The sequence below is a fragment of the Ptychodera flava genome, chromosome 19 (assembly GCF_041260155.1).
Source record: "Ptychodera flava strain L36383 chromosome 19, AS_Pfla_20210202, whole genome shotgun sequence".
Lineage (NCBI taxonomy): Eukaryota > Metazoa > Hemichordata > Enteropneusta > Ptychoderidae > Ptychodera > Ptychodera flava.
This window is the reverse complement of record NC_091946.1, coordinates 33,741,877-33,760,371: the sequence shown is the minus strand read 5'-3', so window position 1 is coordinate 33,760,371 and position 18,495 is coordinate 33,741,877. Positions and strand designations below refer to the sequence as shown.

The window sequence follows — 18,495 nt, the reverse complement described above, 5'->3', positions numbered from 1 at the left end:
ATAGCCATAGGCTAGCATATAGATGCTAATTAGAATGGAGATAATTTATGCAAAGAAATTAATTAAGAAATGAGACAAGTGTAGTTTGTTAGTATGGATGTATATGTGTAAGACATGCTAGGTGTAATGGATGCACACTCTTTCTTTCATTCCAGCAGACAATGCATTGTGCTGTATAGCCATAGGTTGGCATATATATGTTAATGAATTGGAGATAATTTATGCAAAGAAATTAATTAAGAAATGAGAGCAGTGAAGTTTGTTAGTATGGATGTATATGAGTAAGACATGCTAGGTGTAATGGATGCACACTCTTTCTTTCATTCCAGCAGACACTATATTGTGCTGTATAGCCATAGGTTGGCATATATATGTTAATTAATTGGAGATAATTTATGCAAAGAAATTAATTAAGAAATGAGACAAGTGTAGTGTGTTAGTATGGATGTAAATGTGTAAGACATGCTAGGTGAAATGGATGCACACTCTTTCTTTTACTCCAGGAGACAATGCATTCTGGTCTATGGCCATAGGCTAGCATATAGGTCATAATTAAAGCTGAGATAATTTATGCAAAGAAATTAATTAAGAAATGAGACAAGTGTAATTTTTTAGTATGGATGTATATGTGTAAGACATGCTAGGTTAAATGGATGCACACTCTTTCTTTCATTCAGGCAGACACTATATTCTGTTCTATGGCCATAGGCTAGCATATAGGTGATAATTAAAGCAGAGATAATTTATGCAAAGAAATTAATTAAGAAATGAGACAAGTGTAGTTTGTTAGTATGGATGTATATGTGTAAGACATGCTAGGTGTAATGGGTGCACACTCTTTCTTTCATTCCAGCAGACAATGCATTGTGCTTTATAGCCATAGGCTAGCATATAGATGCTAATTAGAATGGAGATAATTTATGCAAAGAAATTAATTAAGAAATGAGATAAGTGTGGTTTGTTAGTATGGATGTATATGTGTAAGACATGCTAGGTGTAATGGGTGCACACTCTTTCTTTCATTCCAGCAGACAATGCATTGTGCTTTATAGCCATAGGCTAGCATATAGATGCTAATTAGAATGGAGATAATTTATGCAAAGAAATTAATTAAGAAATGAGATAAGTGTGGTTTGTTAGTATGGATGTATATGTGTAAGACATGCTAGGTGTAATGGGTGCACACTCTTTCTTTCATTCAGGCAGACAATGTATTGTGCTTTATAGCCATAGGCTAGCTGGGATACCAGGTGCTAATTAGAATGGAGATAATTTATGCAAAGAAATTAATTAGTAAATGATGTGTTTGTGTTGATACATGTACAAAGAACCTTGTACGTTAGAATGATGTCCACTTGACTTCAAAATATAGGAGGAAAGTGGCTTGCAAGTTTTGGCTGCTAGCTTCCACACCATAGTTTTGGCTGCTGGGTTTGGCTGCTAGCTTCAGCCGAGTTGCTCTGCCTGTGGGTCAAATCATGGACGTAACACTTTTCCTGTCACTGTGTCAGACACTAGGCAGTATCACTTCCCCATCAGCAAACTCTGTGAAAAGCGGTATTGAGCCAACACCATACCTAATTCCACCCATTTGGCTTGGTCTGTTCCAACAGCTTTAGTCAATCAAAATAATGTTCACAGCATCTGTGATTTCAGGGGCCTTCAAATTTAATGTTCAATTTTTTGTTAAAATACACCAAATGGGACATATTCATGATATTGTGCAGTGTGCTTCACTAGTAACTAACTTGACCTGATCATGCCTGAAATGTAAATTTGGCAGTTAAAGAAGATCCTTATTCACGTCCATGGTCAAACTACCACTAGCACTGTCAAAGGGATTGAACTTCCCCGTAGAGCTATCAGACAGCCAGCAGACACAATCTGTAAGCATGAAGTTTATTTGTTGAAAAACGGACAGACATTTTATTAAAAATCTCATCATGATCGACTGTTGGCATTATACTTTCATATAAATATTTTACCAAAGTCTACATATCAAAGATTTCAAGCAACAACATAATCAAGTACTCTGTGTCGCTGGTGCCAAAAGTAGCTCCATATTGCAAACAAGTTAGTAGAGAAAACACATCTATTACAACTTTTGTACTGAGTGCTAGGAAATATGAAGTTGATAAAACATTGACCAAGACAAGAATGTTTGAACAAAGACTAACATCAAACCCTGGTAGATTCAAACCAAATATCACAGCTATCCAGCATTCAGTGTTCTACAAGCAGAATGTTTCACTTTTAAAAGGTATTATGTGCCTCAAGGGAAAAACTTAAACTTTTGCTCAAACTTTCCTCAAGGAATATTTCAACTATTCTCTTTCAAAATCAAGAATAAAAATCGGGGGATACTGTGCATATTTTGGTACTAGTCTAGAGACACAAATTACCAAAGATTTACAGATATTTGAAATTCAAAATGGCCACCATCCATGTGTTAACTCTATTGAAAAAAACAAAAATTTTCAAAAAACTTAGCCGTTGAAAAATTTTCTTACACCAAGAGCTTTAAAATGAACCCCCACAAGTGGTAGATCAGAAAAGAATTGATAAAGTTTGAGAGTCTGAATAGCTGTCCCCAAGGCGCGTTCTACCTTAAATTTCAAAATATACATGGGAACAAATTTTCACTAGGTCCAACGAAGTATAAATAAGTGTGCATAAGAACTTGGCACCTGCACATTACATTTCAGTATAAGCAGTAGTTTTGTCAGATTCTATGAAGCAGACTCTGTGACTGAACATGAAACAAAGTGCGGATTCCATAAATATAAAATTTCTTAATACCTGGTCGTTTTAGTGATTCTCAGTAATTGCATCTCTATGCTCATACGATAAAAAATTTTGTGTATTTGGCAAGGGATTAGAGATTTCTAGAATTCCCAAATTACTATAAGTATTGAATATATTAAATGTCTATAGGAGTTGCAGTGATCTTACATTTGGACATTTATAGTACAGTGCAAAGAAGTCGCAAACATGACTTTGTTTTCAATCCCATATTTTAGGCTGGTGGATCAGCTGGTCTGTTGATGGATTTAGCTGCCAATGAAAAAGCTGTACACGGTGATTTCTTCAATGGTAAGCCAAACTCATCATTCATGTGCACACGTCATTCATTCTTTTGTATGCGGCATATGAATGTCCAGTTGCTATGGTGTCTCAAAATTTTGTAAGGACAGCATGATAAACTCAGTATGAGAGCAATGTAGAATGCCCGTTAACCCTTTGAGCGCCAAAGTCAATTTTTGTCGCCTTTATAAAATGTAACCCCAGTCAAATTTTTTCATATTTTTGCCAAAATTTTGATAAAAAACTGTAGCCAATGAAATGTGATCACCATTTGGTCCAAAATTACCAAAACAATTACAGAAAAAATTACAAAAACTGGTAAAATGTTGCACTGAAATTTTGATTGGAAATGTTACAGCGCTCTAAGGGTTTTAATTTGTTTTATGGTGCAATCAAATATGGTTGTTAGGTGGAAATTTTGGGGGGCAAAATTTATTTTTTCATGCACCTATGGAATCAGCCTAACAGAGCCCAACCTATGGTAAGCTAACACAATAGTATCTTGAGACTAAAGCTATATACAAATGTTGCAATATTGTACTGAAAGATCAACATATTTGTGTTCATTTTCAGATTTTGACGACCTATTTGACGATGAAGATCTTGCGTAGAGGAGCTGGAACTCCAGACTGTTAACTGTCACACAAAAAAAACTTCCAATTACTACATGAACCAAACCCAAAACTTAAAACTTCTGAGACTACTTTGTTGAAAGAAAGTTGAAGAATATGAGCAGCTGACAATCTACATCTCAATGATTGGTCAATTTTTGGTTTGCTACACTCAAAAAATACTTCCCATTCCCTCTCTTATAAAATTCTGAAAACTCAACCAATCATTTCGAGGGAAGTAATCAAATGTAACATAACAAATCTACCAAGTCACAAGATTGTCTGATACTATCCTCCAGTTGAAGAGGTGGTCATCCTTGAAAAAAGCTGACAAATTCACTCTGTGAATACTTTTCGTCACTGACATAGGGGACCTTCATGCAAATGAGCATACAGCTTACAATTTCTCTGTAAATGAGAGCTCATGGCGTCGTATGTAAATCCTGTAAGTTTCTGGAAATGTGATCCAGAAGTGAATTTTTCAAGCTTGCTTTCAAGGGTCATGCTGGTATTTTGTCTGAAAGACTGTACCAGTCCTGCTATTTGTCTCTTTTGGGTGATATGATCACAAAGCATTGTTAAAAAATCATTTTGTAGTCAATGGCTAAAACAAAGACCATGTTGATGTTTTGATAGACATTGACTTCAGAATTCTGTTTGATGTTTGTGTATCTTTTCTTTTCTGTGCATTTGTGAAAACTCATCTCATAGCATTTATGGGTGTGAGTGCTTGACATTTTGTGGATAAAAAGAAAAAAATTAGAAAATTTTGAACTTGGTTTGTGGAAATGAACAGCCATGCATAATATTAGGGAGCACGTTGTTGTGAACATGGTGTTTAAGTTTCACTCATGATGATGTATCTCATTCTTTTATAATCATAGTTGCAGCATGACTGATGTGAATGTGTTATATACCTGTTGTATTGCATAATATACACAGTGGAAAACCTTTGTTTGTGATAAGCTGATGAAGTGGTGCATGGTGTGTGTGTGTGTGTATGTGTGTGTGTGTAGGGGGAGGGGGCTGTAACAGCTGTCATGTATTCTGTTCAGGATTGGGAATGCAAATTTCATTTCAGCTTGTTCAAGCCCAAACCTGCCTATTTGTACTTTCAACATGAAATTGACTGCACCTCGTTTCTATATTTATGATACAGTAATGCAATATGCCAAAGATTAGATTCAGGCAATTCCCTTATTCACATGCTATGCTGTATCTGCTTTCTATTATCCCTATAAAAACTAACAGACAACAAAAAAGCAAAATGGAAATATAAAGAGAAGTATTCCAATGCGTTTGCGTCCATGTATTTGTCTGAAGACTGTGAAGACATGAAGTTCAGATTTTAAAAATAAGCCTGGTCAGTATTTGTAAGAAGAGGGAAAACATAAATCACAAATTCTAGTTGTACTTTCATGAAATATTTTCATTTGGTATGTTATTGAATTGTATTTGTTTTAAAAAATGCACTTCATAGTAACTCTCATACCTGAACTACCCGGAGCAGTTCTTCCTGATATTTTATAAACCAGTGTCTGCAATAACAAATTTATTCAGCTTGTGATGACATTGCACTTCTGTACCAAATTTATCTTCATTGTTCTACATCTTATGTATTTTATTATTTCTTGTTTGTTTTTTCCCATACAACAGAATTAAAAGATTAAGTTTGTCAATGTGTATACGGACTGTGCATTGCTCTTTTATAACCCTAAAATGTTAAAACCTATAAGCCAATTTCTGACTGCTCTGCATCAAAGAGCCATGGTCAAGTACAGTGAACACAAGTCAAGATATTCAAATTGGTGAAGCAGTATCAATTGACAAGAGGTACTTTGAGTCAGAGAAATCTTGTGTTTGAATTGCTGTTGGAAATCAGATCATTGATATCATGCTGTATATATAATATGCCTACGGTTGAGGGATTTCAGTGGTAACTATACTCAAGTCACCGTTATTAGCACTGAAAGTCTAAGCAACAAATACTTAATGGCAGTAGTTTTGGCTATAGGAAAGTAAATAGGTATTTCAAGAAATTGAGAAAATAGTTAAAGGGACATTAGCTGTACCTTTTGACTAATTTTTCACCATTCTGTTTCAATGTATCAACTACAAAATTTTACTATAATCCGATCATCATGACCACTGCCCAGTGTCCTGCTTGCCAACGCAGCCTGTATACATGAAATGACCATCGTTATTGTTGATAAATGCATTCTAGTCCGGACCTGAATACAAAATTTGAACAATAACAATGCAGATTATACTCATATAGGGTATATTTATGAGCTAAATATTAGGAATTTCTCCATGGTTCAGGGATTCAAACCAGAAACTGCAGATGATACACAGAACAAACAAAATTTAAAAAATGACCAAAGTTACAGCTAATGGATCTTTAATGTAAGTGAGTAGGTAAGCAGCAGTAGAGTTTCAACCCTTTCACCCCCAGTTCCCTGTATACAGGTCCAACTTTACCATAGAAAACAATGGTTTTGGGACAAACCATGTGGTGAAAGGTTTCAACAATGCTACTAGACATTTTGAGTGCCTGTGGTGTAAAGTACCTTATACAATAAGGAATTCATGGCTCCTCTCATGATTGTATCAAACATGCTAAGTTTTCAAAGATAATTCAATCCTTGAATTGGTCAAAGTATCAGGTATCAACTTAGCATGAACTAATTTTTGAAGTTTAAGGAAAAATGAGAAAAAAAATTAAATTTGGACATGCTACATGAGTAGTTTTGAAGAGATAAATTTTTTCCCCTTTTTTAAAAATTATTTGCATATTTTTTGCTCACGTATGGAAGCTGAAGACTAAGTCCAAAATTGGCTGCTGATGTGCAGCGTGCTCGGAAGGTTATATCTGATTGGTCGATTGTCACTGTTCACAGCAACTCAATGAGTGTATTTATATAATTCAATGATTATAGCAAGATTCAGCCGACCAATTGGATAACAGCTTCTGGGATACTGCGCATATCAGCCCAAAATTGTTGGTACTCCCCATACCAAGGCAACAGGTTCATCAGTTTTCAAGATACATATACCTCAGTGCATGGATATGCATACAGACATGCACTGACTGATCACAATAGCTCCCCATGCCTATACATGCATACGGCAAAAAGGGGCCGAAAATGGACTACAACACAAATAGTTTTGACATAATGAAAGTTTATTGTTAGCATTGTGAATACAAGATGGAGAGACTGAAATAAAATACACATACAGACATGACGCGACACAATTACTTTTGATATGCCATCTTTGTCCCGCAGAGAAAAGCGTTATCAATACTTAGTACACCCATGATCGGTTGGAACATCCCCGATTCAAGTGTTCCAGATTAAATAGATGCAAGTGTTCCAGATTTAACAGATGCTTGAAATAATGCCATCCTTGATCATATGTAATACAACAGTTCAACTTCTTTTAGTTTCATTCATTGTAATAAACCCATCTGTCCCATAGAGATAATCATTCACTTTTTACTTGCGGAAATATAGACCATCTATTCACCCTTTCTCACACAATTTTTGGTCAAGCCCCTTTGCTTCCAGTGGTAATGCTGGACTAGTGAAAGCAGAAATGGGAGGGGAAAGCTCCTAATTATACATCAGCACTATTGTAATGAATATCCATACAGTGCTGTACAGAGCGACCAGGTCATGTATACTACTAACTCAAAAGAGCTAGCCATAGGTAAAATTTCCCAAGCATTGGTGTTCAGGGTGAGCAGTCATCTTTGTACATGGATATAATTGACGAGATAAAGAAAGCTTGTTTTCCTCGTATTCTACAAAATTACAGTTGTCTTCTTGTTAACTTTTTTATTGAACCTGAACCTGAAATCAGCAGTCTTCATATTGATGACAGAGAGAAATATTAAAACATATGCTTGGATTCACAAGTTTTGACTTGTAGAATTTGGAAGGTGTACACTGTCATTGCTGGAAATGTTAGTTTTGGTTTTAGATTTCATGTCCATTGTCAGAATGCAGTGATCAATACATGGGGGAGGTACGTGGTACATGTTTACAAGCTGTCACAGTTTTTTTTTTTCCACGAATCATACTCTACAGGCATTACAGAATCTTGAGAGCAGAAGTCTTGTAAGTTGTGCCTATAGATCTAAACACTACAATGATGTGAATAATTTATGAAGTCAAATGAATAAAAAAGCTGAATTAAAATTACAATGTGTGTGGACAAATATTCAGACCCAATTTTGTTTTACAATTCTTTTCTGGTCTACTACTAGTGAGGCTCATTTTGAAGCTATTTGTGTAAGTGCAGTTTTCACTGGCTTAATTTTGTGAAAATTGAAAATTTTATTTTCTCCATAGAGCCAACATAGATGAGAGCCATTTTTGAATTTGAAGTATCGGTAAATGTTAGAAAATGGAAAATGTATTTCCCTAGGACCTAAATATGCACAGTCACCCCAGACTTGATTCTTGATTTGTATAGAGAATGCTTGAAAGTTTTGTTTGAGAAAGTTGGAGTAAAAGATTTCGAGGCGCATACTGCATTAACAGAAAACAACTGCCGTTGGAACAGTAGAGGGCTTGCAAATCTAGAATTCAATTTGAACTGGCTTTCTTGAATCAAAGAGCAATGGATGTATCTATCGTAAAAAATATTCTATTTCTAGAAATGCATTCTGTGCATCAAATGATGTACCTCTATATTTTCACAGGAAAAAAAAATCATTTTTTATGTTTTCCTGAAATAGTTGTTATGGAATCAAAATCTACCATCTGTCAACATGATCACCCCTGAGTGCTATTTTCTCTTCTTTTTGTCGTCTTTTTATATTTTACGGCTTCAGGCATTCTGATTGCCTTATACTAGTATTTACTGAGGCCTAGATTGTGAATGAAAGTGATGCCAATTTGAATCCTGAGCGTTAAAAGATATTGCTTCTGCTAGTTGTAGCATGTTGAGAGTGATTGATTTCAAAGAAAATGAAAACTGCAACAGAACAACTTCACTCATGCCTTTTTAAACACACCTCGAAAACCAATTATTGTTGAATGGCCAGTCTGTCAAGCAGTGCCCATGATGCAGAATTATTCAACAGTTAAAATAATGAAAAAAATAACTTTTCTTGATAACAAATACACTGTGCGTTCACTTAGCTGTGTACTTACAAAATCAATCGTTAGGTTTTATTTTTGAAACATTTCAATCAATCGCACCGTACAACAGATGGCTACCCTCCAAGGCACACAAACTCAAGCAGCGATATGCATTCTTGATGGCAGACTCCTTAACTAAGTGAAAAAAGTCCTCCAATCTTTCCTTGGTGAATACAGCTCATTGAAGCAGACACAACAAAATTCTATGGCACTCAATGACACTGATCATAAGGTTGAAAAATTACTTCGCAAAAGATATTTTTGCTGTACACCAAAGACATATGAGCATCACTGTCAATGTCAAATACAGCACTCACACAAACTGATATTCTTACACGATTTCACAGGCTTTACAAACTTTGTTTAATGTGCTGGTAATTTTTTATTTGACAGGTAAAACAAAAAAGATCATGACCTATGACTAATCAGGAAGTGTTACCTTTTTGGAATTTATTCCATGTAAATGATTATTATTTACTCATGAGAATCCACAAATTCTTTTCAGCCTTGTTTTGAGACACAAATGCATTTGCAAATTTCACACTTAATGACTATTTTGAGACACCTATACAAAGCAGCTGTAACTTTTTATTCTCTTTTTTATTGAAATTTTGTCGGATCACTCTGTGACTGAATCGGATAATATTTATGACTGTGTTTGTGTGTGAAAGATTATGGCAGAGCTTTATCAGCCACTAAGGTCAGTCGCTCGTTAATTCAAAGCAACTTTAAATGCCCTAAGTTCATATGAAGCCTGTCAACACATTGCTTAAATGGTGAATTCTTATTGTATGGAAGCCAGTTGACGGTCAATATGAAAGTAACTTGGTCGTTAAATCTGTACGAATGATTTGAAAACAAATTTGCAGCAAAACAGTAAAAGAGACCTTGCCAGTATTCTGGAATACAATTGCAACAATGTGTTTCGTTAGATCTTCCCTTCAGCTGAAAATATTAAATGAGCTTACTGCCTGCAGCAAAGGACACAAAGCTGACACAGGCAAATATTATGCATATAACTGTGGAAACAAAAATCATATTGTACACAAATCAAACTATATCAAATTTCTATGTTTGTCTTTATTCATCACAAGACTTTTTTGGGTGTTGAGTTTTCATCAAAATGCTGTTTTGCATGTATTGTAACTTTGATTCATTTTGGAATTGTATTTATTTGTATTTATTCATATTTAGATTCTGTCAAATAGTATACAACAAGTAAATACAGGGTAATTTGCTGAATTGAAGCTGTTGTGTCTCAATAGTCTGTGAAAAACAAAACAAAGTTACTACTACTGACCTCACAGTATACCAGAGAGGTGTGGCAACAATTAATTTTTATAGTAAGTACAAGGTGTATTTCTGGAGAAAAAGTTGAGGCAATCACACACTAGAATGCTGTGATTACCTTTCTAACACATTTACTACAATGACTTTGTAGGTGCTGAAATGCATATTTCAAAAATCAAGACTATCATTTTTCATCGAAAATCGATCTCATCAAGTCTCATTTTGCCAGGATCTCCTCTCTGAGGAAAGAGATCAGGAATCAACTGGTTGCTAGGAGACACCAAACTACGGGGAAGACCTTGTCAATACAAAGCATGAGGCTTCTCAGTTGCTTCCACTAAATTAAAGAAATCAAGAAGATTTACCTTTGGTTGCTTGCCCCATATTGATGGAACTGAAGATATTTACATGTGGCTAATTAATACCAGAGAAATAGGATTTTGTTAAATAGTCTGTTCTTGCAGTGTACATCATTTGCTTTGAAGAAAAGTAACTCTTCAACACAATGGAGTGTGTTGAAAGATTCTGTTGTACAGAGAGACTCTATAACTTTCAACCCTAGCTGGGTCAAAGGTTATGGAGCATCCACAACATACTTCTGAATCTCTCAAGCACAGCATGGAGGAGAATTATGCAAATTGAGAATCAGCATTGACAAAAGGAAATAATTCGTATTTTCGTTAAAAAATATCAGAAACTTCCAAACAAAATTTACAAGATTTTGCCATTTCATATTTGCAACTGTGACTTGCATCTCACTTCATACTTAATGCTCACATGACAAAAACAACATATAGAATATGTACTGGTATTCTAACAAAACGTTACTTATTTCAGCTATGATACAAAAAACTACACTGTATCTATAATATTTGAAATGCATACATTCTGCAGCTTTGGCACAGTTTCATCAGAATGCATGTACGTCAATTTTCAAATGCCTTTGGAAGTTAAAATAAAGCATAATTGCATTGAGTTCTCTTGACCCCCTCCGCTACCCTAACTTATGGTTTGATCCAACTGTTTTATATACTACAGTTGGACCCATGGATACAGAACCGGGTGTGAACTGGTGTAACTTAAAACGGGCACAACAGACTCTGATCTGTGTAACATACATTTTTGCGGACGTATGATCAAATGATAAAATTAACATAACTATGGTCTCTCTATATCATGGATAGACCTTCCCTGGATAAAAACATCACAACATATGAAAAGACAAACCGTGGTTTTTGCATTGGCTCAGTCTGTCTGTCTATCTACCTATCTTATCTATATATGAATGTGTCAATGTCTGACAAGGGTCGTAAAAATTGAAAAGATCTTGGCAAACTCTTTCATTATGAGGTATCTTTGTCACTGTACTCTACAAATATACAGAAAAAAAAATGCAGATGACTAAAAACCTAATCACTCTGTAATTATATAGTGTCTGCAAACAAAATTTATGGTACAAATAAAATAAAAAACAACAACTTAAAGCATCAACACTGAATCTGACTTCACTATTACTACAACAGTATTATTATACCATCAGATTTTTCTTTTTCAAAAGAAGGACTAAACCATGACTTGCAAATATACACATTATATCAGACTGGATCATTCCTAAAGAAATGCACATCAGTACAGAATCCATTTTAAACCAATATGAGGGGCTTGGCGTGTGATTCTTATTTGTGAAATCTTTCTTTGACCCCCTTCACCAACATGGTTCGGCCCCAAACCCATTGTTATCAATGGTGACTGTAGACCCGTCTACAGGGAATCGGGGGTGAACACGTTAACTCTTTCTCCATCAGACTTTGGCTCATCCATGCTGTTTCCACCAGGGGTAGTAGCCCTATATACTGGGACATTGGGATGAAGGGATGAAAATACCATGAATTAAATTTTGATACATTCATATTTGAAAAGCAGTATCAGTGTAAAGATACTTGTAACTTCAGGGTGGCACATCACATACAGGGTGTCATCTTATGTTTCAAGGAAGGTATTTCTGAGTTCATTGATACCTGGCATTCACAACAACATCAATGCGATTTCTGTTTTGGATAGCTGATGAAGACTTTCATGACACCGTTGAAATCAGCTGACACAAAGACTTCTCCTTTCTTTGGGAGCTTCTCGCTTTTCTTCGGAGCTGCTGTCAGCACCGGTGCAGCTGCTTCAGCCGCTAGAGGCTCATCAGACTTCTTGTCAGCCTCGTTGTCGTCTTTTGGTTTGATGATGAGAGAAGGGTTGGTTGCAAACACTGCCGCTGTTACCACTGCTGTGTGAGCTGTCAGAACCAAATGTACAAAATAAAACATTTAAAAGATTTTGTCACATTCCTTCCCTTACAATTCTAAGTTTTAATATCTGGTATACTAAAATATCAGCAATTTGTATAAGTCGATAGTTTACTGATTGAAAATTACGAAGCATTTCCTTGAACCTATATTCAGTACTGGCATACGGTTCTACACATCACAACATTTAAGGATTAGATCATAGACATTCAGCTTCTTGTGAATTAGCTTCACAAGTACAAAGACACTACACATATTCAAAATTAACCCACTTCAGCAACAATTTTTTTGAAGGATAATGTATCAGATGCCATTTTAATCTTATAAACATGATATTAACTTATGTCCTGACATAATTTCCTAAGCATGTATCTGAATTCCTCACTTACTGTTTCAGAACACACATTTCCTGCTTTGGTCTGTGAGGGCGCTATAGCAAATCCTGTTCCAACAATTCACTGGACATGTTTACAAGACATTTTTTGTGTTTACTTTTCTTATTTACAGTGATGTAGATATAATGTTTGATGTTGATGGTGGATATATCTGCCATCAAAGTTTCATTTTCTGGATAAGGGTTAATTTAGGAAACAATTCATGAGACATGTTTTCAGTTCTGCTGCAAGCGTAAAGAACATGGTATGACTTTGTCATCCGAGTCCCGATCAACTGTACTTCACCATACAACACACTCATTTCATGAAAACATACAAAAAAGCTTCAAATTTTTCTTTCAATTATTCTAAACCCTAGTGGATCATTCTGTAAGAACTGACCTTTTATACTTTCCCAATAGTCGTTGCGATCTCTTCTAACAGAGGTAAACTTGGTGAAGTCATGATGCGTCTTCCATATGTACATACATCTGTCTTCTGAACCACAGATGATGTACTTGCAATTATGACTGCAATCAAAATTAGAGACAACGGTAAACTGTCAAACAGTAAACTACCAAAGTCCTTGAGTCTACTCGGAGTCATTTCTCAATGTATTATTGTAAGTTGCACAATGCAGATCACATCTGATTTCCATTTCTTTGTATTACATGCAAAAATTACGGGCTAAAGAATATTGACTATTAATGGTGTTGAATCAAGCTAATGACACTGTTTTATGGAAGAATGCGCCTCTGGGACAGATATACTGTTTTTGATTTGATCTACCACTTGTTCATCCTCATTTTGAACTTTTTGAGAAAACCAACAGTTTTTACCGATTCATTTTTGTGAATATGGAAAATCTATTTTACCCCTTATATAGTAAAAGCACAGGTATGGCGGCCATTTTAAATTTCAAATATTGCTAAATTTTAGGTACAGTGGTTTGTTTCCATAATACCAAACTTTGCATGGTGACACCCCTTTCTATTCTTTAAAGGGGAGTGGCGCAAAGTTTCCTGAAGGTAAGTTTGAGCAAAACTTTATGTCTTTCAAGTTTGAGGAGCATACTTAATCATTGTTTTCTGTGACATACAGTTGATGAAGAATATATAGTCAACACAAAACATTTATGTCTGATAACCACATATGACTGCCTTATGTCATTCATAAAAATCAATATACATTACATAAGATTTACATTACATTAATTTTTGAATTTCTCTCTACAGTGCACAAAACTAATTTTGTCCTGAATGTGGGCCTGTTTCTCACCTCAGACTTGCTTTGATTTGACTGCTATTGTTGGCACATCCTTTGTACTTGCAGGCCAGAGATAGATCTCTCAGATCATACAATCTTATCCTGGAGTCGTTAGATGTAATCAGTATCTGTGGTAATAAGGAAGACAGGGTAATGTTAGTTAAGAGGAATCATGAATGGCACTCTGATTTGATGATTGGGTCCCTCCACATCAATCCTTTATATAGACCCTAAATTTAAACACATGGGTGTGACACCACAGAAAACCACTGGTACATTCCATGGTGACAGATGGAAAGGTGAGATCAAAAGTAGTTACTGTGGGTAGAAGTCAGACTATCTGTGAATAAGATCACTGAGAAACAGCATTGTGGAGTATGCTGAAATTTGGTACATGATTTACTTGTATCTCAGTGGCATTATGCAGAGCTTTACCCCTGACCGGTGATCAAAGATTCAAGATGGAAAAAAGAATTTACTATCATGTACTTGAAAAGGGAGCATGCTTCAGAATATCTTGTTACATCACCACCTATTGACATGATTATGAAATGTATGGTGTCAACTGTGGAGCACTACTCACCTTGTCTTGGCCAGGCAGTGGCTCAATACCTGTTATTTTTCTACCCTTTGCATTCTTTCCACGCGTTGACCTGACATGTATCTGAGTAAAGTACTTCAAATGCTGATGAGAGAAACAGGATTTACTCTGTGTTAGCACTGTGTTCTTTGATTTAATACATGAATGTCTACATCTGTGTATCTGGCTCTATTGCTAACTTTACCTCTGTCTGTCTGTCTGTCTCTCTGTCTGTCTCTCTGTCTCTCTCTGTCTCTCTCTGTCTCTCTCTGCATCCTCTCACTCTGTCATTTCTACTTGATCAACAGCACTTTGCATTGACCACAATTCTCAATACTATAAAATGTTATCTATTTTTGCTCTCTTGTGTCTAATCACCACTTTCATTTGATGGTCTCATGCAGTGTTCCAGCTCGTAGTTGGGTCTAAACTGAATTGCAGAAAATTTTTCAACAAATTTTCTTGCAATGCCAGACGATGCAAGGCGAATGGCTGAACAAGATTGTATAAAACAATACATGATTGACATTCAGTGTCAATACAAGACGCTGAAATAGATAACACTTTTTCTGTCTGTAGGAGAGAGGCCAAAGCCATTCTTCTCATCTGCATGAATACAATTCATGTCTCTCACAAATTTTTCATTTTCTAAGAATCTGTCTGAACAGGTAAACTGGGATCATACAATTCTCATTAATGATACACTTGACTCTGAGTAAAAGATGTCACCTGAAAATATAGGAAGCATCAATGTTCAGAAACAAATATTAGTAGCCTACAACTCACCTCTGTATCATAGAAGACACATCTACCATCATAGGTACCCACCACTGCAAACCTACCATGCTGGCAAAAGTTGGCCGCTGTGATGAGTTTGGTCTGACCGTCAACTTCATTCCAGAGAGCTACCTTCTTGTCCGGAATATTCCAGAGCCTTAACTTACCATCTAAAGAACCACTGAGGAAATATCTATCATCCTGGCATGGAAAAAAAGAGATACACAGAGGCGAGTGAGCTTTATTGGCCCTCATAATATTTGAGATGAACGTTAGTATTACGAAGGCATAGGACACAGACCTAAAATTGGCAAAGTATAGAACGCTCTAAGGTTGATTGCATAGTGACAGATATTCTGACCATCAAATTTTAACAATCTTTTCTGATCTACCACTTGTGTGGGCTCATTTTAAAGCTCTTGGAGTAACTGATGTTGTCACTGTCTTAATTTTGTAATAAACATAATTTCGAGTTTCTCCATAGAGTTAACACAGCAATGGCAGCCATTTTGAATTTCAAACATGAGCCATATTGACATTTGTTCATTTGATTTTGCAATGTACCAGTACATGTATGTATTTTGCTATTGCAGTGAAAGATTACCAATGATACCAACAGTAGATTGTTGTTATACCGCTGTGTATTATGGTAGCATTTATTTTTTTATTAGACAAGTGCATTTTGACCAAATGAATGAAAAATTACATTTATCATTCAAATTGTACATTATGAATAAATATTGGATACATGGTATAGGCTCAATGCAATCCACTCAAAGCTAGGCTATACCTGTTAGTGTTGCATCCTATTCTCAACAAGTCACTAAATCCAATTTTAGGTATTAGCCGCCTGCAAACAACGCATACACTGAGACTGTTTTGAAATGAATGTCTAGATCACTGAGACTTACCCTAGGGTGAAAAGCTATCGCTGTGACAAAATCAATATGTTGGAAACAGCAAAGACACTCCCTCCTTGATATATGCCACAGTCGCACCGTCTTGTCCATCGAGGAAGACAAAATAAAATAATTCTGGTGGTAGAAAGCAGAGGTATGACAGACCTTATGAACACTGAAAAATGACTCTTTAAACTGTTATATTTATGTAGCATTGCTTTGTAACAGCCTGAAATAAACAAACCTGTTCTGTTTGTGATAAGCATTATCTGTTGGCATCATCTATACATTTTTACATCTTGAAAACAATTTTTGTTGAACAACAGATAACTTCAAGTAAGGTTAGAAAAGTAAAAACATTGGCATTTCCTTTGTAATGTGATTATAATAATTGTAAATTTGTAGTTATTGTAGCTCAAAATGATGATCATCAGTCTGAAAATTAATGCAATGTTGGAGCACTTTCATTTCCATCCCACTAAAATTTCTGTGATACAGATATTACAATTATGTTGAATCTGCTTTTTCAGAATTCTCTACAATCTTCTTCTTTTTACACTGTATTTGTTGCCGATATCTCACTCTGTGTTTCTCAAGCTCCAGTGAAATACTAATGACTTGATCTGAAGATGTTCTCAAAGCCAGGACGACTGACACACACACACTGACCTTTGACCATGAAACATCTAGGACATCACCAGTATGTCCGGCATAAGTACAAAATGGCCTCCTGGCAAAGACGGCAGCTTCATCGTCATCCATGATGGCTGCCTGTTCCACCTCTCTCTCCGAGGTGATGGAATTGATGCTTTCTTGTGAGGGGCTCGGCGATACTCGCGACTCACTGTTGTATTTCTGTCTCATGTCATCAAAGTAGCTGTAGTGATCCTTCAACACCCAGATACGTAGGATGGTGTCCTGACCAGCGGTTGCCTGTGGATAGGCAGAAAGACAATGGGTATTGGTCATTTACCCAGCTAACAGCTACTCTTACAATTTACGAATTTGTGAATGGGGCGTAAAAGTTGTCTATGTTAAGTATTAAATTGAAAATCTACCTTTCATTAAGATTTGGGTAAATGAGTATGTAATCAGACTATACTGTATCTGAGTACAGATAATTATACTTGAAGATCAGTCACTCAAGAAGTCTCCTTGCAATCAAAGAGGGAGTGTAAAGAGCGCCCTCAAGTGACACATCTTTAAACCAGTCCAAAGTTTCTCCTAAAAGCTACAAATAGAATACTGAACCACCATTCTATTAATATGTCAACAACTACATAAACCCGTAATTTGTTTGACATTGCAGATTACCAAACCGATTCATTACAAATACTGCATTGCTGAAGACAGTAAAAATTATCCCCTTTATTACTTTCGCTTAATTACCTCGTATATGTTAAAAGGCACAGGCAAAGGATAATGTTCATTGCATCTTCCATTCTTACAGTTCACTTTTTAATCTTTTGTGTGATTATAGAATGCTACAGTCATCAAAGTTTTCAAAATCAGCCATAGACAGAAAGGAAAAGTGGGTGTGTTTTCATTTGTGACTTACCAGCAACCTGCCACAATATGAAAATTTCATGGTCCATACTGCACCTACGTGATCACCACTCAAGTCCTGTGCCATCTTCACTTGGTCAAAATCATAGGGACCCTTGTTGTGTGAACATGCCTTTATCTGGAGTGGAAAGGGTTTGGAAAAAATGTGAAATGAAACACATACAGCAAACAAATTCAAATATAGAAGTAATGTGACTTTTACACTTCTGTTGGTATAAAGGCTGCTTGTGTGCAGTGTGCTTGGAAGGTTATATCTGATTGGTCGACTATCACTATTCACAGCAACTTAGGGAGTCTGTTCGTATTATTGAATTAAAACGGTAAGATTCAGCCAACCAATTGGATAACAGTTTCCGAGATGCTGCACATTAGCCCTTAAAAGCTGCTGGAAAAGACAGTCTTTGAATTTGATAGATGGATAATGTCTTACCTTTATCAACCTATTATCCATGGGCATGGCTTCATCGTCTGATGATGAACTTTCCTCATGTTTTGTAACTTCTTTGATTTTACTCACAGTCTTGTTCACTGTCTTGCCAATTATCTTCTTGAGTTTAAATCTAAAGAGTGACATAAAATACATGTTAGTTTTTTACAAGCTTTA

At 35.8% G+C, this 18,495-nt stretch overlaps 1 protein-coding gene and 1 long non-coding RNA gene across 3 annotated transcripts in view; one reads left to right on the top strand and one right to left on the bottom strand.

Annotated features, from left to right (window-relative positions):
* Positions 1-5,319: 5,319 nt before the first annotated feature.
* Positions 5,320-7,296, top strand: LOC139119340 (uncharacterized). The gene is made up of 2 exons (XR_011548905.1): positions 5,320-6,128; positions 6,218-7,296. It is a non-coding gene; the product is annotated as an uncharacterized lncRNA (long non-coding RNA).
* LOC139119338 (WD repeat-containing protein 44-like) overlaps positions 6,862-18,495 on the bottom strand; it is a 52,819-nt gene continuing 41,185 nt past the window's right edge. The window contains exons 10-18 of one of the 2 annotated variants that reach the window (XM_070683107.1): positions 18,322-18,451; positions 17,884-18,009; positions 16,995-17,258; positions 16,338-16,460; positions 15,436-15,627; positions 14,653-14,754; positions 14,082-14,197; positions 13,206-13,333; positions 6,862-12,419 (exon numbers count right to left, since the gene is read on the bottom strand). In XM_070683107.1, the coding sequence (XP_070539208.1) occupies positions 12,172-12,419; positions 13,206-13,333; positions 14,082-14,197; positions 14,653-14,754; positions 15,436-15,627; positions 16,338-16,460; positions 16,995-17,258; positions 17,884-18,009; positions 18,322-18,451 (1,429 nt within the window). In that variant the 3' untranslated portion in view covers positions 6,862-12,171. The remainder of the gene's footprint in view (positions 12,420-13,205; positions 13,334-14,081; positions 14,198-14,652; positions 14,755-15,435; positions 15,628-16,337; positions 16,461-16,994; positions 17,259-17,883; positions 18,010-18,321; positions 18,452-18,495) is intronic. The other variant, XM_070683108.1, reaches the window with a different exon arrangement.